Source organism: Eucyclogobius newberryi, unplaced genomic scaffold (genome assembly GCF_026437365.1).
Source record: "Eucyclogobius newberryi isolate DKJ021-1_F unplaced genomic scaffold, fEucNew1.0.hap1 SCAF_1, whole genome shotgun sequence".
NCBI lineage: Eukaryota > Metazoa > Chordata > Actinopteri > Gobiiformes > Gobiidae > Eucyclogobius > Eucyclogobius newberryi.
In genome coordinates, this window is record NW_027315723.1 from 41,598,584 (window position 1) to 41,621,439 (window position 22,856).

At 45.6% G+C, this 22,856-nt stretch overlaps 1 protein-coding gene across 2 annotated transcripts in view; it reads left to right on the top strand.

The window, feature by feature from the left end:
• Positions 1 to 22,856, top strand: part of gpd2 (glycerol-3-phosphate dehydrogenase 2 (mitochondrial)) — a 157,739-nt gene that overhangs the window by 56,973 nt on the left and 77,910 nt on the right. For both annotated transcript variants that reach the window (XM_072446677.1, XM_072446669.1), the window contains exons 7-8: positions 19,123 to 19,287; positions 20,892 to 21,036. In XM_072446677.1, the coding sequence (XP_072302778.1) occupies positions 19,123 to 19,287; positions 20,892 to 21,036 (310 nt within the window). The remainder of the gene's footprint in view (positions 1 to 19,122; positions 19,288 to 20,891; positions 21,037 to 22,856) is intronic.

The following is a 22,856-nucleotide window of genomic DNA, read 5'->3' on the forward strand; positions in this document are numbered from 1 at the left end:
GCATTCACATCCTCTAGAAGATTTTTTGAGAGTACTTCACTGAGCTTCTGTAATTGTTCATTCTCGCCATCATCTTATCTTTCAGGTCAGTCGCTGTCGTGTCCAGCATGGTTGTTGGGGCGTCGTACCCAATGTCTGGATGGGGAGTTACCGCTAACTCCCCCCTGACCTGGCGTGCTGGCTCTCTGGTTGTGATAACAGTTGCCGCTTGTGGATGTTGGAACACTGAGCTACCAGTTGTTTGGTCGCGAGAAAGTCAATAAATTGGCACAGCACTGTCTGATGCTCAGCAGACCACTGGATTTTGTGTGAGGAGGGCATTTGGCCTGAACCACTTTGTTTATTCTTTGCTCTTATTTTTGTGGTTCGCTGTGTCTGTTTTCCTGATCGTGAGGAGGTCATAAAGAGGCTTTGCTATACGGGATATGTTTGGTATGTGGCTTCGGTAGTACGAGATGAAGCCAAACAACTTCCTTAAAGGTGCCATAACATGCTTTTTTTCACGTTTCGTAGTCTATCCTAAGTGTATAATTGATAATAATAAGGGTTGTGCAACACCCTTAACATAATAGTTAAGAAATATCACCCAGACCTTGGACCCCCTCAACAACCCGGAAATGCAAACGGCTTGGTTTGATATTCGCCCCCACCCTTGCTAAGAGCGATCTGGCTCCCCCGCCCAACCCGTGACGTAGTCTCAGAGCGCGCGTGTGCCCTTCCCACCCGTGACGTAGTGTAATGGCAAAAATAAGGCAAGGAGGCGAGTTGCTTTGTCTCAATGTTAAGGTGATTTAATCAGGCGTTTCTCTCTCTCTCTGGTACATTACATGATCAGAATCTCCCTCTTGTCCCATGTCCTACATATTTATACCCGTAGTCACATGACCACACACACAGAAGTTCCTGGTCACTGGTCTCTCAGGTACAAAGGAATCAAGGAGCAAATGGGACATCAAAGAAACAGTGGTTTCAGGAAGGAGACAGTACATAACATTTGCATTAATTCAATTCACATGTCTTGCCTTGTCTAGTTCAGAAGCCTCTTATGACGACGACACAATCAAGGCAGTTCACGTCGCCCGGATCGGCGTCACCGGGGCCCCATCCTGGAGCCAGGCCTGGGATGGGTGCTCCATGGCGAGCGCCTGGTGGCCGGGTCTTACCCCACGGGGCCCGGCCGGGCACAGCCCGAAAGAGCGACGTGGGGCCGCCCTCCCGTGGGCCCACCACCCGCAGGAGGATCCATAAGGGGCCGGTGCAGAGAGATCTGGGCGGCAGTCGATGGCAGGGGCCTCGGCGACCAGATCTCCAGACACAGAGACTAACTCTGGGGACATGGAATGTCACCTCGCTGGGGGGGAAAGAGCCTGAGCTTGTGCGGGAGGTTGAGCGATACCGACTAGATATAGTCGGCCTCACCTCCACGCACAGTTTGGGCTCTGGAACCCATCTCCTCGAGAGGGGCTGGACGCTCCACTTCTCTGGTGTTGCCCGCGGGGAGAGGCGGCGGGCTGGTGTGGGCTTGCTGATAGCCCCTCAGCTCAGCCGCCACGTGTTGGAGTTTACCCCGGTGAACGAGAGGGTCGCGTCCCTCCGCCTTCGGGTGGGGGACAGGTCTCTCACTGTTGTGGCGGCCTACGGGCCGAACAGCAGTGCAGAGTACCCGGCCTTCTTGGAGTCCTTGGGAGGGGTACTGGACAGTGCACCGACCGGGGACTCCGTTGTTCTACTGGGGGACTTCAACGCCCACGTGGGCAATGACAGTGACACCTGGAGAGGGGTGATCGGGAAGAACGGCTTCCCCGATCTGAACCCGAGCGGTGTTCAGTTATTGGACTTCTGTGCTAGCCACGGATTGTCCATAACGAACACCATGTTCAAGCACAAGGGTGTCCATCAGTGCACGTGGCACCAGGACACCCTAGGCCGGAGGTCAATGATCGACTTTGTTGTCGTGTCATCAGACCTCCGGCCGCGTGTCTTGGACACTCGGGTGAAGAGAGGGGCAGAGTTGTCAACCGATCACCACCTGGTGGTGAGTTGGATCCGCTGGCGGAGGAGGAAGCCGGACAGACTTGGCAGACCCAAGCGCATTGTGAGGGTCTGTTGGGAACGTCTTGTGGAGCCCTCTGTCAGTAGGGTATTCAACTCGCACCTCCGGGAGAGCTTCTCACATGTCCCGGGGGAGGCTGGGGACATTGAGTCCGAGTGGACCATGTTCTCCGCCTCCATTGTTGATGCGGCTGCTCGGAGCTGTGGTCGCAAGGTCTCCGGTGCCTGTCGTGGCGGCAACCCCCGAACCCGGTGGTGGACACCGGAAGTAAGGGATGCCGTCAGACTGAAGAAGGAGGCCTATCAGGCCACTCTGGCTTGTAGGTCTCCGGAGGTCATCGACGGGTATCGGCAGGCCAAGCGAGCCGCGGCTCGTGCTGTCGCAGAGGCAAAAACCCGGGCCTGGGAGGAGTTCGGGGAGGCCATGGAGGAAGACTATCGGTCGGCACCAAAGAAATTCTGGCAAACCGTCCGGCGCCTCAGGAAGGGGAAGCAGTGTCTCACAAACACCGTTTACGGTGCGGGTGGAGGCCTGCTGACCTCGACTGGGGATGTCGTCGGACGGTGGAAGGAATACTTTGAGGATCTCCTTAATCCCTCAGTCACGTCTTCCGAAGAGGAAGTAGAGACCGGGGACTCGGAGGCTGGCTCATCCATCACCCAAGCTGAAGTCACTGAGGTTGTTCGCAAACTCCTCGGTGGCAGGGCTCCGGGGGTGGATGAGATCCGCCCTGAGTACCTAAAGTATCTGGATGTTGTAGGACTGTCTTGGTTGACACGTCTCTGCAACATCGCGTGGCGTTCGGGGACCGTGCCTCTGGACTGGCAGACCGGGGTGGTGGTCCCTCTATTTAAGAAGGGGGACCGGAGGGTGTGTTCCAACTACAGAGGGATCACACTCCTCAGCCTCCCGGGTAAGGTCTATTCCAAGGTACTGGAGAGGAGAATCCGACCGATAGTCGAACCTCGGATTCAGGAGGAGCAGAGTGGTTTTCGTCCCGGTCGTGGAACACTGGACCAGCTCTATACCCTCCATCGGGTGCTCGAGGGTTCATGGGAGTTTGCCCAACCAGTCCACATGTGCTTTGTGGATCTGGAGAAGGCTTTCGACCGTGTCCCTCGGGGTGTCCTTTGGGGGGTGCTCCGGGAGTACGGGGTCCGGGGCCCTTTGCTCAGGGCTGTCCGGTCCCTGTATGACCGGAGCAGGAGCTGTGTTCGCATTGCCGGCAGTAAGTCAGACCTGTTCCCAGTGCATGTTGGACTCCGCCAGGGCTGCCCTGTGTCACCGGTTCTGTTCATAATTTTTATGGACAGAATTTCTAGGCGCAGTCAGGGGTTGGAGGGGGTCCGGTTTGGGGACCACAGGATCTCATCTCTGCTGTTTGCAGACGATGTTGTCCTGATGGCTCCATCAAACCCGGACCTGCAACATGCACTGGGACGGTTTGCAGCCGAGTGTGAAGCGGCTGGGATGAGAATCAGCACCTCCAAATCCGAGGCCATGGTTCTCGACCGGAAAAAGGTGGCTTGCCCTCTCCAGGTGGGTGGGGTGTCCTTGCCCCAAGTGGAGGAGTTCAAGTATCTCGGGGTCTTGTTCACGAGTGAGGGAAGGATGGAGCGTGAGATCGACAGGCGGATCGGTGCAGCGGCTGCAGTGATGCAGTCGCTGCATCGGACCGTTGTGGTAAAGAGGGAGCTGAGCCGAAAGGCAAAGCTCTCTATTTACCGGTCGGTCTACGTTCCTACCCTCACCTATGGTCATGAGCTTTGGGTAGTGACCGAAAGAACAAGATCGCGGATACAAGCGGTCGAAATGAGTTTCCTCCGCCGTGTGGCTGGGCGCTCCCTTAGAGATAAGGTGAGGAGCTCGGCCACACGGGGGGAGCTCGGAGTAGAGCCGCTGCTCCTCCACGTTGAGAGGAGCCAGCTGAGGTGGCTCGGGCATCTGTTCCGGATGCCTCCTGGGCGCCTCCCTCGGGAGGTGTTTCAGGCATGTCCCACCGGGAAGAGGCCCCGGGGAAGACCCAGGACACGCTGGAGAGACTATGTCTCTCGGCTGGCCTGGGAACGCCTCGGGATCCCCCCGGAGGAGTTAGAGGAAGTGTCTGGGGAGAAGGAAGTCTGGGAGTCCCTGCTCAGACTGCTGCCCCTGCGACCCGGCCCCGGATAAAGCGGCAGAAGATGGATGGATGGAAGAAGATGGATGGATTGATGTCTTGCCTAGTGTGAAACATAACGTGGGACTTCCTAATCACTCCAGGAGGTCCGGACATGTAGATTTCCAGGCCAAGAGGAGTTGTGTCAGGCTGTTGACTGTGTTAGAACTAAATCAAATTAAGATAGAATTTGAAAAGTAAAGGGCCAGATTATATTTTTCCACAACAGACCTCTCCCGTGATAATTTAGGAAACTCGCTTTCCTAATTAATCACAATCAGAAGGAAAAATAAAATATCACTACGTCAATAAACCATAAACGAGCTGCTGTTTGAAAGAGTAAAAATGGAAAAATTTCAAAGTCTATCTCAAAGTAAAGTTGTACACAGGCATAGGGTCCATTTACATAAAGGGCTAAATCAGCGTTAGTGAGTGGCTCTTCTTTCAGGTCCGGTCTGGAAGTGCACACCTGTTCAATGGAAATTGGTGCGACGGGGTTAGATTGTGTACATCGTTTTACTGTTCTGGGGCTTCTAACTCCACCCGATTTGCAGGGGACAATTACTCCCGCCTCTTGTGGTCTGCAGGGGCGTGTGTTCGATTTTGGGAGGGTCATCACGGGTTGACATGTTTGAATTTGGCCTACATGGGTTGTGCTTTTGGCCCAAAGATTAAGTTCAGGAATTGCCCCTGCCCCCGCATGAGACGAGAAGCAGTCAGCAGGCCGGTCTGTGTCCATGCAGCTTTCACACCTTTGAGCTCCTGGATCTGTTGGTAACCAAAGAGTACAATGTAAATCCCCTTCCTTTTTAAATTCAGCCTTGTCTGTGTTTACCTTTTCCTGTGCTAAAGACATGAGTTCAATTGGGATTTTTGGGGTCAATTTCCAGTGATGATCAGCTGTAGATTTTGTTTGTATGGCTAACAAGTTTGAAACATTTGCCAATTGTCGTGTGGTTGTGACTTTTAGACCATCTGAGGTTGAAACAAATGCCCAGCGCGCCCATTAAGTCACGGCCGAGGAGATTCACTGGACACAAGGGAGAATATAGGAAGGTGTGTTTGAATGATGACCCATGGATATCAGAACAAAGCAGGGGAGATGTGTAATACTCTTTGGTTGCATTACCGGATGCTCCTAATGAAAGAGTAAAACGCCCATTTAGCTTGGGCTTTCGTGCCAGCGAGGATGTCCTCACCACCGAGTGTGTTGCACCAGAATCGACTAAAAAGGTGATTAGTTCACCATCAATGACTAAAGGATACTCAGGAAATGTAGTTTTAGTTTGACTAAATTCAGCATAAGTACCATCTTGCGCTTTCGCACCAGCTTCAAGATCAGTGATTGTTTGCGTGAGCAGTGTGTGTGTGATACTGTCCCATTGGGTGTGTTGTTCTTGTGTTGTCTGAGCTGTCATGTCTGCGGCGCGGTGGGATCCATCTTCTAGGCTCAGCCAATCCGGGCCGTGCTCTGCACCGTGCTGCTGCATCTGGGGAGGTTGTGGGGCGGCGGGCGGCGTTGGCAGGGTGAAATACTCCTGTGGTTGCCCGGGGTATTGCAGTGGTGATGGCAGGGTGAGATGCTGCTGTGGCAAAACGGAATACTGCCTCTGTGGTTGGAAGGGGTATTGCTGTCTGGGGGGGTGAAGATTCCTCAGATGTGTGTCCAGCTGTCGGCAGTTCCTAGCGATATGTCCAGGCTGTCTGCAGTTATAACACACAACTATCGACATGTCATATCTTGGTCTGTGGTTTTGTTGCCTCTGCCACTGCGGTCTGTGAGTCGGAGTGGTACCCGTATTGGCATAGAGCATGAGAGTGGCCTGGTGGAGCTCTCTCTCTCTTGCCTCCTCCTTTTCCAACTTCGCCTTTCTGATAAGTTCCTGTGCATGGCGTGCATGCCTGCACAATGTTTTGAGCTCTAGGTCATCCATTCCGCCCACGTATGTTTGGTTAATGTTCTTTGCAATGTCCTGGTTCAGTCCTTTGAGTATGGCATCACATAGGAAAGTCTCATATGGCGTGTCCGGTGCCTCTTGTATGCCGCTCTGCTCTTTGAACAGAATGGAGAAACGATGTATAAAATCATCTGTGGTCTCGTCAGGCTTCTGTTTGCACAGTTGTACGGCTGTTCTGTCATATTTCCGTGGAAACGCATGGATGATTGCGTCGTTTAGTCTGGTCAAAGCTGCAATATAAACCGTGTTTTCGTTATACGTGAGTTTTTCGGGACGTAAATTGTTCGCTGGAACACTGTCTTTGATTGTAGCAAAATCACTTGTTTTCATCTTCAGAGTCAGAAGTTTCCGTAGTTCTAAACCGGACGGCCGAAACTCGGCGCAAAAATCTATTAGATTAGCAACAAAAGTGTGTCCGTTTGCCGCAGGGTCAGGTAAAGATTTAGCCACGTCCATGACTTCGTCGTGGCTCCAGGGCCTGTAAACGTACAACTGTCCGTTCGGTCCGGCCACTTCTACCATAGGAAAGGCGTCGGTGGTGGGTCCGTTTAGATTCCGGAGATTGTATTTCTTAGAGTCCAGTTTCTGTTCATCTCGTTCGTGTCCCGTTTTCGCCATGGTCGCCGCGTCCCCTCCTGTGGAGTCGTTGTCCACCGCGGCCTGCGCGCCCCCTCCTCCCAGAGCTTGTTCGGCCCGATTGACCAGACAAGAGTCAAGGTCCGGGTCGATCCGCGCCGCCGACAGACATGTTGACTCTGTGTGCAAAGGAAGTTTGAGAGCAGTTATTTGTTCTTGTGTGTGTACGTGTTGTGTTGTGTTGTGTGTGGGAGTGAAGAAGCGTGTGCATGTGTGTGTTGTGTGTGGGAGTGCAGATGTGCTTGCATGTGTGTGTTGTGTTGTGTGTGGGAGTGCAGATGTGCTTGCATGTGTGTGTTGTGTTGTGTGTGGGAGTGCACAGGTGCTTGCATGTGTGTGTTGTGTTGTGTGTGGGAGTGCAGAGGTGCATGCATGTGTGTGTTGTGTTGTGTGTGGGAGTGCAGAGGTGCATGCATGTGTGTGTTGTGTTGTGTGTGGGAGTGCAGAGGTGCATGCATGTGTGTGTTGTGTTGTGTGTGGGAGTGCAGATGTGCTTGCATGTGTGTGTTGTGTTGTGTGTGGGAGTGCAGAGGTGCATGCATGTGTGTGTTGTGTTGTGTGTGGGAGTGCAGAGGTGCATGCATGTGTGTGTTGTGTTGTGTGTGGGAGTGCAGAGGTGCATGCATGTGTGTGTTGTGTTGTGTGTGGGAGTGCAGAGGTGCATGCATGTGTGTGTTGTGTTGTGTGTGGGAGTGCAGATGTGCATGCATGTGTGTGTTGTGTTGTGTGTGGGAGTGCAGAGGTGCATGCATGTGTGTGTTGTGTTGTGTCTGTTCCGTCCGGAGAGTGTGGCGTGTTATGTAGGTAAGACGGCGGATTTTTACATTCATTTGTGTAGGGGGCAGTAAGTTTACACAATTTCTTTCGTTCCCGCGTTTTAGCTTCAGTTTCCCATATTTTAAATATTTTGTTATGCTTTTCCATTTCTCTCACAAAATTCAAAGACACTTTCTTTTTCTTCATTTTCAACACATTCTCTATCGTTTCCGTTAACTTCAACCCAAGTTGGGTGATTTTGTTCACGCTTAATGAACCACCAATTGGGAAACCATATTTTTTAGACCATACATCCAGGCATTCCAAACATTCATTCCCATATTTTTTTGACATTGCCCTCATAGTGGGTGTCTATTGGCATGACGTCCTTGGACGTCATGCCAATATATATATCGCACACAGCGTTTTAAATGTTAGAGTTAAAATTAAGATTCCAATCCAACTTGTATTGGGATTGGCGTCGTAATCTAGCACACAGCTCTAACATTTTGGAGTTACAGTTAGAATTAGAGCTTTGTTTAATAACAGAGTTTCAAACAAAGCGCTAACTCATTCACACAGCTCTAACTCGATCATTATTCGCACACAGCTCTATTTGTTGAAGTTACAGTTAGAATTAGAGCTTTGTTTAATAACAGAGTTTCAAACAAAGCGCTAACTCATTCACACAGCTCTAACTCAATCATTATTCGCACACAGCTCTATTTGTTTAAGTTACAGTTAAACTTAAAGCTATGTTCCATTTAGAACATCTCTGTAAGTTATTCACACAGCTCTAACTTAATCACTCTATTTGTTTAAGTTACAGTTAAACTTAAAGCTATGTTCTATTTAGAACATCTCTGTAAGTTATTCACACAGCTCTAACTTAATCATATTCATATACAGCCTAGTCTTACAATTGAGACAAAGCCACTCACCCACAAGGTCCTTTTTTCAAACCCTGCGCCGGAATCCCTCTCTCCAGGGCTTGTATGGTACAACGTCTGCTTAGGTGAAAATGCTGGATCACACAGTCCCCGGAAATCGGGAGTCCGGTCGAGGATAGTTGCCAACAACGCCAAATTGTAAAGGCAAAAATAAGGCAAGGAGGCGAGTTGCTTTGTCTCAATGTTAAGGTGATTTAATCAGGCGTTTCTCTCTCTCTCTGGTACATTACATGATCAGAATCTCCCTCTTGTCCCATGTCCTACATATTTATACCCGTAGTCACATGACCACACACACAGAAGTTCCTGGTCACTGGTCTCTCAGGTACAAAGGAATCAAGGAGCAAATGGGACATCAAAGAAACAGTGGTTTCAGGAAGGAGACAGTACATAACATTTGCATTAATTCAATTCACATGTCTTGCCTAGTGTGAAACATAACGTGGGACTTCCTAATCACTCCAGGAGGTCCGGACATGTAGATTTCCAGGCCAAGAGGAGTTGTGTCAGGCTGTTGACTGTGTTAGAACTAAATCAAATTAAGATAGAATTTGAAAAGCAAAGGGCCAGATTATATTTTTCCACAACAGTAGCCCCACAGCTGTCTGCTCCGCGCTGCGCAGCTCCTGACGCGCGAGTGAGTGAGAAACGATAGAACTTCAGATCAACACTACTTTGAGCCGAAATAAATCTGGTGTTTATTCTACAGCGTGCGCAGAACAGATATCTATAGTTCTATATGATGATGATGACGCGTGCTTGCCCTTATGACGCGGTCTTGCCCCACCGCCCGTCAGTTTGGAGATTCGAGGAAAGGAGATAGTCTGTAATATAGCTAAACACTGCGGGAATCAATCAAAAAAACACTCTGGGTACATATATGAAGCACAAATAGCAATGTTAGAAGGTTAAAAGCTCTGAAAAGTCGATTTTGCATGTTATGGGACCTTTAAAGGAATAATAGAAGATTTTTTGCCGATTTGAGAACTCAAGCGACTGTTGGTCCCTTTTTGAAAAGTGCGCATGCGCACACTCACCCCCGTGCGGAAGAACAGCCCCGCTGCTATACGTGCGGTTGTTTATTAGCGTGACAAATTGCATCGCATCTCTCGTCTCTGCAGATTTCCGTCTCTTCTGAGCCAGCTCGAACACAGTCTTTCTCTGTTGTAATTTTGTACTCTACACTGAAGGAAACTCTCTAAACACACACATATCAACCACACACGCGTAGCCAGGGCTTGTTGGTTCTGTTTTAGTGCCTGCACCGGGGGAATGTCAGCAGGGTCCATCGTATAGCCCTCTTCTGTGACCAACTTGCTGAGAAAACGTACCTGTTGCTTGAATAACTCACATTTAAGAGGTGTCAGCTTCACCCCGTGTTTTTTGTAGCGGTGCAAGAAGTTTCTCAATATATTTTTTCCATACACAGACAATGGGACTAGAGTAGGATGACTTAGATTTTGTTATCCAACCCCTGTTTAACAAATCCTCCAGATATTCTTTTATTTCTTTATGAACTGTGACTGGAACTGAAATGTCTTTTTAACAGTCTTATTTGTAACTGTAGAGAGGGATTTGTCCCCACATCATACTCATCACAGCCAAAAGCATGCCTTTCCTCCCTCAGAAGTTGCCTAACTTGTTCCTGCTCTGCTTGAGGGAGGTGCTCGAGGGGAACTGATGGCTCCCAAATGTCTTGAGCATCATTAACGGCAATGTCCTTTCTTTGCTTTTACAGTTCTGGGTCTGTTACTACTTGGCTAACAGTAGTGGGTCTTCTGATTGCAGGATAGATGGTTTTAATTATTTGTTTCTGTCCCAAAACGGTTTTAGCTGCTAGTTGAATGTCACGAGTAGTACTGTTTGTCACAGGTATGGTACACATTGACCGGCTCCCTTTCTTCAACAGCACAACCCCACTCTGCACCTGTAACCCATCTGGTGTTGAGTATATTGACTTTGCTCAAACAGTACATCTTGCATGTCTGAGTATGCCTGCTCTGACAAAACACTTAAAGGCGGAATGGACGATTTTTTTGGCCCATATCTGAGTCTCATTTCCTCGTGGCGTGGACTGCCGATTAGTCCTGCCACGTATCAATCATAGGATGCACCTACTGCACAGCTGCAGCCTCGTTCTGGCTCGTCCCCAGGAGAGCAGCATGTTTCGCTGTGTCTTAGCGCATTGATCTATCATAATATAGTTCCCTCAGTGTACAGGACAAAATTAAGACAGAAAACGACAGTTCGAGCTGGCTCAGAAGAGACAGAAATCTACCGAGACGAGAGATGCGATGCGATCCGTCGCGCTAATAAACAAATGCACGTGTTAGCAGCGAGACTTTTGTGTGCCTCCGCACTGCATGCGCACTTCCGCTTGAGTTCTCAACTCGGCGAAAAATCGTCCATAACTACTTTGGTTTGGACAACTGGGACGGTCATTATCTTACTGTCTATTTTCACAGTGCCTTCCCCCAACCCATCATCTCCACCTTGATTCACTTTGAACATTCCTGAAGGAGCGGTTTTCGTCCTGGTCGTGGAACACTGGACCAGCTCTATACTCTCCATCGGGTGCTCGAGGGCTCATGGAAGTTTGCCCAACCAGTCCACATGTGCTTTGTGGATCCGGAGAAGTTCTTCGACCGTGTCCCTCGGGGTGTCCTTTTGGGGGTGCTCTGGGAGTATGGGGCCTGGGGCCCTTTGCTCAGGGCTGTTCGCTCCCTTTATGACTGGAGAAGGAGCTGTGTTCGCATTGCAAGCAGTAAGTCAGACCTGTTCCCAGTGCATGTTGGACTCCGTCAGGGCAGCCCTTTGTCACCGGTTCTGTTCATTATTTTTATGGACAGAATTTCTCGGCGCAGTCAGAGGTCGGAGGTATGTCCGGTTTGGGGATCGCAGGATCGCATCTCTGCTGTTTGCAGAAGATGTTGTCCTGATAGCTCCATCAAACCCGGACCTGCAACATGCACTGGGACGGTTTGCAGCCGAGTGTGAAGCGGCTGGGATGAGAATCAGCACCTCCAAATCCGAGGCTATGGTTCTCAACCGGAAAAAGATGGCTTGCCCTGTCCAGATGGGTGGGGAGTCCTTTCTCCAAGTGGAGGAGTTAAAGTATCTCTGGTCTTGTTTACGAGTGAGGGAAGGAGATGGACAAGCGGATTGGTGCAGCGACTGATGTTGTGGTGAAGAAGGAGCTGAGTCGAAAGGCAAAGCTCTCGATTTACCGGTCAATCTATGTTCCTACCCTCACCTATGGTAATGAGCTTTGGGTAATGACCGAAAGGACAAGATCGCGGATACAAGTGGTCGAAATGAGTTTCCTCCGCCGGGTCACTGGGGGGCCGGGTGGCCCTTAGAGATAGGGTGAGGAGCTTGGAGTAGAGCCACTGCTCCTCCCTGTCGAGAGGAACCAGCTGAGTTGGCTTTGGCATCTGTCATGGCCCAAGCCTCTGGGGAGGTGTTTCGGGCATGTCCCACTGGGAAGAGGCCCCGGGGAAGACCCAGGACGCGCTGGATAACTATGTCTCTCGGCTGGCCTGGGAACGCCTCGGGATCCCCTCGGAGAAGTTGGAGGAAGTGTCTGGTGAGAGGGAAGTCTGGGGGGTGGATGGCAATCTTGGTTGAAATGGAATAAAAGGTTTAGCCTCAGGTTTTAAAGCTACATATAATTTGCTATTAAAGTGGTCTTGTTCTACTTTTACAGGTGTTTGATCATCCCACATTTGTGTTTGTGTAGCTTGCTCCACAACATATTTTTCTGTGCATTTTGCTGGTTCAAGACTGTGCTTTCCACTTTCCAAATCACAAGCAGCTTCAAGCGCTTCAGCTCCCGCTATAGCTGAAGCTTTTATAGTCTCTTTTCACCGTTGAGCATTTTCATGGATGCTTCAACTTTAGCTTTTTCTAACTTCAGTTTTATGTCTTTTTCAGCATATGCAAGGCATGCTTTTGCTGCCTCTGCCTTCGCACTGGCCTTTTCTGCAACCAATCCATTTGGCACACTTGATTGTTTTGAAGCACATGGTCGTGTTTTGTATCATGCTGGTGTCTAATTCATTGTATGATTTAATGATGTTCCTCTTTACTCTGATGACGGTCCACTTACTGCATGGGACAGCGCTGTCTTCGTTTTTAAGCCTGGACTGCATTATCCTGCCCGCTTGAGAGTCGTGGTTTCACTGGACTGCCCTTGCCATATGTGCAGTACATAACTAGACAGTCAGCGAAACACTTTCTTAAAGGTGGTATGGACGATTTTTTTTCAGCAATTTTTTTTATCATATTTCCTCGTGGCGTGGATAAATCATTAGTCCTGCCACGTATCAATCATAAAACGCACCTATCGCTCACCTGCAGCCGCGTCAGGCTCGTCCTCACGTTTCCGCGTGCCTAAGCGCATGGATCTATCATAATATAGTTCCCTCAGTGTACGGGGCAAAATGAAGACGGAGAAAGACAGTGTACGGGGCAAAATGAAGACGGAGAAAGACAGGCGATTTGAGAACCTGCGTTCTCAAATCGCCGAAAAATCGTCCATACCGCCTTTAACATCAAGACTCTTAAGACATTTTCTCTTTGTCCTCAGGTTTAAGGATGAAGCAAGATGTGGTGAAATTGCAACATATAAACAGCAACCTCTGACACTTCCATTTTATCCATCAGTCATCAGACACATGAAACGCTAACAAAGGCATAAGATATTTGCAGTGTTTGTGGATTACTTAGATGAAAAACAATGCTTCAGAGCCACACTTTGTCATACTTCCTGATAGTGTCACGTGACCTGTAACTACTGCTCACTTAAAGGGACAAAACACTGTAAGTGCCAAAGACTTTACCTATTTAATAACGGAACCCCCCCAAGTGGACTGAACAAGAACAGAACAATTTGATTTAAATCACTTGTATTTTACACATTTTATTTTGCATGCCCTTTTTTAATATGTATTTATTTATTTATTTTTTAAATATTTTTTTTCATTAGATGTTTGATGTGGCACCTTGGCGTCGAAGCAAGTTCCTAGTTGTGAATTGTTCACACTGGCAATACACAGATTCTGATAATGATTTCCTAATGACCAAACCCGAAATTTCCATTCCAAAAAACTGAAACTGAAAACATTTTAAATGGCAAATGGAATCCCTTAAATATATAGGTGTGGTCCTCCATAAAGAACTGTCCGCAAACTTGGATAAAAACTATACTCTTTTCTCCACTATAAATAAAGATCTTGAAAATTGGACACTGATCCCATACTTAAGTCGAAGTAAAAGGATTGAAACTGTAAAACATGAATGTTCTACCCATATTTCTGTATCTATTCCGGACTCTCCAAATTTCTATCCATATTTTTTGCCTTCCCATACAAATTTTGTATGGGAAGGCAAAAAAACTCTAAATCCGATTTAAAACCCTTCAACTATCAAAAGAAAGAGGAAGTTGGGGTTTTCCTTGCCTGGATTACAAAATGTATAAACGTTTCACTCTAGATTGTAAAAGACATGAAATTACATGAAAAGCTTTAATGTTCAAAGAATCCATGGCTTGGAGAAATACTTTTATAGGTATTTACAAAACAAGGAGTTATAACTGTGGATTGTCTTTGTCCTCCAGAGGAGACCACATATTTACCCGAGAGGTCACCCAGAATCTTCATCTCCTCTCTTCCCGGTTCTTTCTGTTCCTGCGGTGATTTCTCTTAAATAATGAGTCAACTTATGATCATTTATATATTTATTAATATTCAGATGGTTTAAAAGTTGATCCGCGGAGAGAGTTCCAAAATGTTTCACTAGAAAAATATAAATATCTCCACAAGAAAAATATAAATATCTCTGGCTATGCCCACACAGGGGTTGGCTCCACCCTATGTAGATCAGTCTGCTATGTGCGTGTAATCCGATACTGACCGGATCTGCTTTACAACCTTTTGTTTCAAGTCCTAAATGTCGGGTGTGTGCGTGCGTGCATGTGTGTGTGGTGCAATACAAATTCACTAAACAACATAATGATAAAAAACACTGCTTCAAATTTCTGTAGTAATAATGTAATTATCTCAACATAAACAAAAAATTCAACAAAGTAATTACCATTATAACCCTCTGATTTAAATGTTTATCAAGGTTTATGAATCATATTTCAAGGGTAATAATATCTAAATTTTATTAAAGATTGAACAGAAGATTTTTTGCTAATTTGAAAAATCAGCGACCGTTAGTCCTTTTTTATAAAAAATATGCATGCGCACACTCACCCCCATCCTCCTGTTCGTTCTGAGAGGCCGCCCGCCATCAAACCTCATGCTCCGCTGCAACACGTGCGCTTGTTTATTAGCGCGACCGGATCACATCTCATCTCTTGTCTCTGCAGATTTCCGTCTCTTGTGAGCCAACTCGAACACAGTCTTTCTCTGTCTTCCCTCAGCCATTTTTGTACTTAGCGGTCCGAAGCGTGGCACTATACTGAAGGAACTTGCTGCTAAACACACACCGGCATATCAACCGTGCAGGCGCAGCCAGGGGAACGTGCTGATACCCTTGGAACGAGCCAGAACGAGCCTGCAGGTATGCACTAGCAGGCAGGGAATGATTGACATATGGGAGAACTACTCCGGTCTCCCACGCCACAAAGAAATTAAACTCTTAATGGGTCGCCAAAATCTATTCAATCTTTAATGTATTGCTAATTTTGGCAGCTACTCTACCAAATATATTATATACTGGAAACAAATGGGAGAGAGAAGGTAACTTTGTTTTATAACACCATGTCAAAGTGGTTATTATTCAGACATGCTAACTGTGAAACTGGCAGCCAGGAAGCAAACCACTATTGCATGTTTTGAGAATGTCCTGTCGACTAGTAACACCGCTACGCACTGCTGCCGATAATTGTTTTATATTCTCTTTTTCACTCACAAACCGAGGAGCAAGATGCTGAGAGAGATGTCTTAACTCATACTGCAAATAACGGAATATCGGACAATATCGTGGCGCGTAAACCACAACCTTTTGCGAGATTCTCAAACTGAAACATCTGAAGCAGAACTTTACCTCTGGAATTGACTGGTCAAACAATTTGTTCACAACTAAATTCAAACTGTAAATAATTTCAGGGTTGACTGTTTGTTTTGTTTTGTTAGTAATTCACAATATATGGTACTAACATCAAATCATCTACTTTTATATGTTTAACGACCAACACCCTCCAGTAGTCGAATTTAGGTCTTCTGTTTTGCCTATACTAGTCTCTGATATTACTACATTAGTTACAATCTAATACACTTATAACCTGTTAGAAGTCGGTCCCATCAGGCCTTGTTACATGTGAGATCTGTGGAGATGTGACCTTGCTCACAGTACAGTGCATGCAGGTGCAGCACAAAATCACATGTTGTATCCCCATTACCCTGTTTTTTGGTTTTTATGTGCCTGAATTATAATTTATTTTTCATTGGATGGCTGTTGGTTTGTATATACTTTTATATTTAGAAAGAAATAATTATAATTACCTGTACTTAATTTCTTGGGACACAGATAAGGGTAGATATACACTAGATACACTGGGTAACTACTGGTGGTGGTTGAATCCATAGAGGTACACATTATTAATTATATTATTTTGAGGCAGAAATGCAGTGATTTATGGACGTAAAAACAGCACAGAAGATCTTTGAGCCTCTGACATCACACAAATGGGAAATTCAGAATGGAGTTTGTTGCTCATAGGGATAATTCTAAATAGAATTAATCAAACTAGTGTAAATGAAGCTAAGGGAGGGAACAATTTTAGAACCTGGTTAAGTAATTTTTTGATACAAATCCTTCAAGTATATGTGACTGACCGTGGATAAACCAGTTACATGTCTACCCGGAGACATTTTGAGTTATTCACAGTGTGAATTCAAAGCTATCCAATGATGTCTCACTCGTGCACATCTGATAATATTTGAGTAAGTTGTGGTAATTTGAATGTATACAACTCTCAAAACCTTTCACTGAGAAAACGGCCTCTAAAGATTCTCACCTGAGTGAGCCCAGAGTCACAGGGGTGCTCATTTGCATCTCATTGAGATAAGCCCTCCCCCCTGTCACACTGACAGCACCTTCCCCCTACAGCTGTCACTAAAGACTCAAGAGGAGTGTTGTTGTTGTTGATGTGAACTGGACTTGAATTAGAAGTTACTATATAGAAATGGAAATACTTTGATGCTATTCAGTGCAACACAAACGGCAAAACATTGAAAACTGAGCACTAAACGGCATGATATGTACATAATGAAATATAAAGGTATACAGTTATGTAGTGCAATAGGAAGTGGTGATATGTACATCATAAAAATTAATTAATTAATGAGATAATAGATATATGTACACCATCAGAGTCCAATTACATCAGAGATCACAGCCACATCCTCTTCTGTGCTGTGACTCTCGGCGCTTGGCATGTGATGTCTTTTGCCTCGTCAGCACAGAAAGGTCTGATTTTTTTCATGCAGATAGGTCTGCCTGTCAATGTTCAGTCCAGGTGGGACCAGGACATGGAGATTGTCAACCGGAGGCAGAACAGCTGAAGTGCGTAGTAGCCAAAAGACCACAGGTTCTGCTTCACAGTGCCTTTTTGCAAGCACCACACTTGGTCTCTTGGCATCAAAGCTGTAAGCAAATAACAGGACATTTAAGAAATGGCTCAATAAGGAATGGAGGGGGGAAATAAAGATAAAATAAAAACAGCTAGCGTAAGACAGAATAATACTAATATCTATAGCTATCTATAATTGCTATTCTGCATTTGCACTTTATTGTACATTTAATAAAGTGAAGTTAAGTAAATGATGTGTAATAAATAGTACCTGCTGTGCAAAGTCGAAGCTGTAATGCAATGGACTTCTGCATAGATTTTGATAAAATCCAGCTCTGAGCGCCAATTCTGAAAAGGGAAACAAAACAGTAAAAACGGTAAAAAACACGAAGATACAGACATTATACCATCCCAAAATAGCTAGTTTCAAGAGACTACGTGATGTTAATTATTGTTGTATAAATACCTTTCGTTAAGATAAATAACCGGTTGGTACGGGTAATGTGTGTATATATGTGTGTTTGTGTATATATATATATATATATATATATATATATATATATATATATATATATATATATATATAGCTATATCTCTATCTCTATCTCTATCTCTATCTCTATAATCAAATCAATATGTAGCACAAGAAAACACAGACAGAAAATTCAGACAGACTTTCCTGCGCTCTAAAATTCCAGCATCGGCAGCGGTTGATAAGGCGTCTATGAACATACACTTGAGTTTAAAACCGGCGCACATTAAAGTGATTAAAAGCGGGTGTTTTACTCGCAAAGCTTACCTGGTTCAGCCGTCCTGTCGTCTCTCCCAACACCGTGCACGGAGAGACACACAAGAAGCTGATATTGGCCAGGCAAGCGCGTGATTGGTTCGAGTGACGCAGTGCGTGCGTGACGTAAGCCACGTGACCAGAAGTGGTATCGTGAGTTGTAGTTTTTTTTCCTATTCAGCGCTAACAGCCGGTTTAGCCACAAAAACTAACCCAAAGCACCATAAAACACAAATAAAGCACAACCCACACAACCTACGGGTCAAGAAATACTACATAAGTATATAATTTGTACAGACAAAACGCCAAAAAATAACCCGATAACAGGTTGATAGCAAAGTTTAGCTTCCAACTTAGCCCCACAGCCCGGAGCTAAACACAGGTTTAGCCACGAAAACTAACGCAAAGCACCATAAAACACACACAAAGCATGCATGCAGACATTATACCATGCCAAACAGCTAGTTTCAAGAAACTACGTGATGTTAATTATTCAGAAAGTGGTCACATTAAATTCAAGCCCGTATTTATAATGTAGAGTGCACTGAAGCAGCATGTTAGCTTAGCATTGCTGTGTCTGCTCCGGACCACCTTAAAACACAGCGTTAAAGCAATACTTTAGAGTAAAAGTACATCAGTTCCGTTGCAATGCAGTCCAGGGAATGCTCTGGAGACAGTCTGGACAAATTAATAATGTCTCCGAGAACACGGAGCTGTAGCCATGTGGTTCGCAGCTGATTGGTGGGAAAAGATCAACGATACGCTGCTGAAAAAAGGTAACGCTGTTATAACTTTTTTTTTTTTTTCAGAAATAACCCAAAAGCGTGGAGCTGTAACAACTGCGTTCAACTAATGCTACACAGCACATGTTGCTGCATGTTAAAGTAGCCATGTGGCTGGCCGCCCAGCCCATTGGCTGACTACAATAGCGCAGCTGTTCATAGGGAAATGAGGTCACACCCCTCCGCACGTCCAGAGAAGAGCAGACAGTACCAGTTTTAAACGGCTTTATTTATGCTTTTAATGCTGCAAATACTGTTATCTGATAGATCGAATGGCTGCTCCATAACTTCAATTAGCACATTCTGCAAAAAAACGAAAATCACACATTTGAAAAAAAAAAAACTTTTTTGGGTGTTATCTCAGTATCACTGACGCCGACTTGTGGCGTTTTTTCCCGTGGTCGATCACATATACAGTACTACTGTAAATCGTCCTTGTTCTAACATGTTCCCTGTGGTTTCAGGACAACACAATGATGCTCGCATGAACCTGGCCATCGCTCTGACTGCAGCACGCCACGGAGCCGCTATGGCCAACTACACTGAGGCGGTGTCCCTGCTCAAGCGCACAGAGCCGGGGTCCGGAGAGGATAGGGTGTGTGGGGTGCGCTGCAAGGATGTGCTCACGGGTCAGTTCTGTTCTCACTACACTAAACTACACTGTAATCATGTAGGACACTGTCAAATCAGGCACTGTGAGGTTGATGAGTGAAAAGCATAATATTTTGTTATTATGTCGGTGGTTTTCATAGCTTGAGGACACCACATTGACATAACCAAGTACGTACTAATGAAAAATTAATGAGGGTGAAAATAAATGTTCACTCAACCATTAGGCCTAAGTGATTGTATCAGGGCGTTGGGCTTTTCCACTAATATCATAGAAGAGTAGATACATATTGGCCTTATAAGTAAGACGTCTAACCACTTATCTGTCCCGTTCTGACTGATCATACAGCATCATGCTTATTGAGTGTTATATCATTATTATGCAATATCAGAGCAGGATAAATGGCATGTTAGCATGTCTGTGTTCTCCCCAGAATCTTTTAAGGGTATGGTAAATATGCCTCATATGGGGTTGCACTTTCCTCCAAGGATGCTTTAATGTACCTTCATTATTTCCAAAGGTACATGCACCCTAAACATACTATTCCATGGTGTATAGACCTATCCACCATCAAGAAATGTGAATATTATATAATATTAATATAACATTTAGTGAATATCTTTATTTGCTCCAAGATCTTGGGGATTTTTTTTTATCGTTGCGGGGTTTGTTTTGAGTCTTCTTCCAGGTAGTGTGTAGGCACATCACTTTTAGCGTGATCTCTGATTGGTGGCTGCGCCGTGTTTGTGGCAAAAAAAGTTCAGCTTTTCCAACTTTACTGTGTCGGCCGCTTTGGCCACGCTGTAAGTAAGTAAATTTTATTTATATAGCACCTTTCACAGACAGAAGTCACAAAGTGCTTCACAAAACACAGAATAAAACAATAAAACACACAAAAAAAAAAAACTTACAGTGAACAATACATATACAACAATATACAGTAAAATCAGTCCGTAAAACAAGTGCAATTAAAAGGCTTGTTTATTTGAAGTAGTATTTTAATACCTAAAATATGGGATGAAGTTGGGTTTTAGGGATGGTTTATTTCCCCCCCATGTCAAATCGGATAGCGGGCCATTTTGATTTATCTTGGTAGGGATGGGACGCCATCCCTGTATGCATGTAGCGAGACCCCTGCCCCATGTTAGGCTATCAGGAACATATTTACACACTGGCCGCCGTCAAAAGCAAAATGCACCTACACTTTTTGTCATAAAACACTTCTGGCTTTATGGTATAATGTTGGCTCATTACATTATATTGGCTGAATAAATTATGACTAGGAATATGCAATTAGTATGTTAAATTAAACGCATATCAATGTAGATTTAATTGTTTCTACTGGTCAATCAGCCAATCCCCTGTCAGTAACAGCATTTGGTTTGGAGTAGAGTTTAGATTCGTGGGTTTGAATTGTCTTTTCTGTGTTTATGAACCTTATTATTAATTCAATAATTTTTTTGGGGGAAAAAAACTATTTATAATTTCAAAATATTGTTAGATCAATATATGAGAGGGGGAGAACACATACAGTAAATTAGAAACATTATTTAGTTGTAGATAGGACTGGAGTAGCATAACCAACTGCATATACAATAAATTACCCCTCCCTGATCCTTCAAGGGGAGGAGTTTGACGTGAAGGCCAAGTGTGTGATCAACGCCACAGGGCCATTTACAGACTCTTTGAGGAAAATGGACAACCAGGAGACCCCTAACATCTGCCAGCCCAGCGCAGGAGTCCACATCGTTATCCCGGGCTACTACAGGTATGACACCCCCACTCTCTCTGCTCTTATGTGGCTTTTTACAGCTTTTGTGCACCTTAGCCATGATATTTTTGATGTACAAAACAGGTAATTCTTAAAGGGAACATAATATGCAAATTCAACTTGAATGAACTTTGAACCTTGTTACAAGAACCTAGACTTCTGGTTGGGACTTTGGAGTAAGATACGCCTTGCTCGGCTTCGAAGAAGGGATACTGACCACCACTACCCTCTGTGATTTTGTGCAATGTGTGATCACTTAAAAACAAAACGGAGGAGCCCAAGTTGCTCACTGGGCCTCGCTTTGAATACCGTGCATCCTGTCACTGAGACCTGGCTGCGTCTTGACATCCCCAGCTCATTGGTTAAGCTTAATGGCGATACACTTTTACACTCTGATAAGCACTATGAGTCTAGCACAGAGTGAGGGGGAGGAGTCTGCATATATATCCAGTGCTCTCCCCGGGATTTACGCCTCATACGGGGTCGCATTTTCCTCCAAGGATGGTTTAACGTACCTTCATTATTTCCAAAGGTACACGCACCCTAAACATACAATTGCATGGTGTATAAGCCTAAACATACTATTACATGGTGTATATGCCTGAACATACTATTACATGGTGTATAGGACTATCCACCATCAATACACTTGAATATTAGCTTCCCAAAACTTAATTGAAATGATAAATAAACACAAAGACACAGTCATTTAAATGTATTACCAATGAACACTGTATAATACACAATAATGAAAATGTGTACAGTTTTAGCTAATGGCAGTATAATGCTGAAATCATTTGGATACATCAACTCGTCTTGGCCTTTTCATCCATTGGACAGAGGCAGCCTCATAGTCAAGATCATCAGGGTTATTTAGACCTTCAGTTGCCAGGACCATCAGGTTGTCCAGCATCTTTGTTGAAAGAGAATTCCATGACTTGGTCTCCATAAAGTGGATAAATTGTGAGATGACCACATTGAGATAGTCTCAAGAGGATGCTCTAGTGAGAAACTAATGTTTCTTGTCAATACTTGTAATTGTCAATTGCCTGCGTTTAGACATGCTGTCAGAATGACAGAAGCAATACACGTGCTTTCGTCTCGGTGAGAATCTCACGTCTTCTGTGATTGGCCAAAACCCCATGCGGGTTGGGTTTTGTTTTGGTCCTCCTTCCGGGTAGTGCGAAGTCAGCGTAATCTCTTGATTGGTTGCTGCGCCCTAATAGATCCATGGCTGCGCCGCGTCTTGCCGCAAAAAAAGCATTTAACTTTTCTGCGCCAGCCGCGCTAGCCCCACGCTAGCCCCGCTCCCCGCGCTAGCCCACTCCCCCGCGCTCCCCGCGCTAGCCCCGCTCCCCTGCGCTCCCCGCACTAGCCCCGCTCCCCTGCACCCGCCGCGCTCCCCCCCACTCACCCTTGCCGGATTTTAGGGATGGTTTATTTTTAGAGCAGTCTCAGTGCTGTGATGAGGTGTAAAACCTGACTAAAAAACATCAAATTAGTTGTGTATTAAGAGGAAATCTGTGAGCTGTTGGTAAACAACCTTTTCAAGAACTTTGCCCCAAAATAAGAAATGTAAATACTCAGTACTGCAGCATCAAGACTGCTCTTCTTTAGGGGAGTCTTTATGACCGCATTGGGAAGACATTGGGAATGTTCCAGATTGAAGCGACATGTTAACTATGTGAGTGAGTGGTGATGGCCCACTTCTGAAGCTGAATCTCACAACATTTTAGGTTAATTGGGCTAACGCCCTAGGAGGAGTTGGTAAATTAATATATTATGAACTGTAAGCATGCTCAAATTTCAGAGATTTG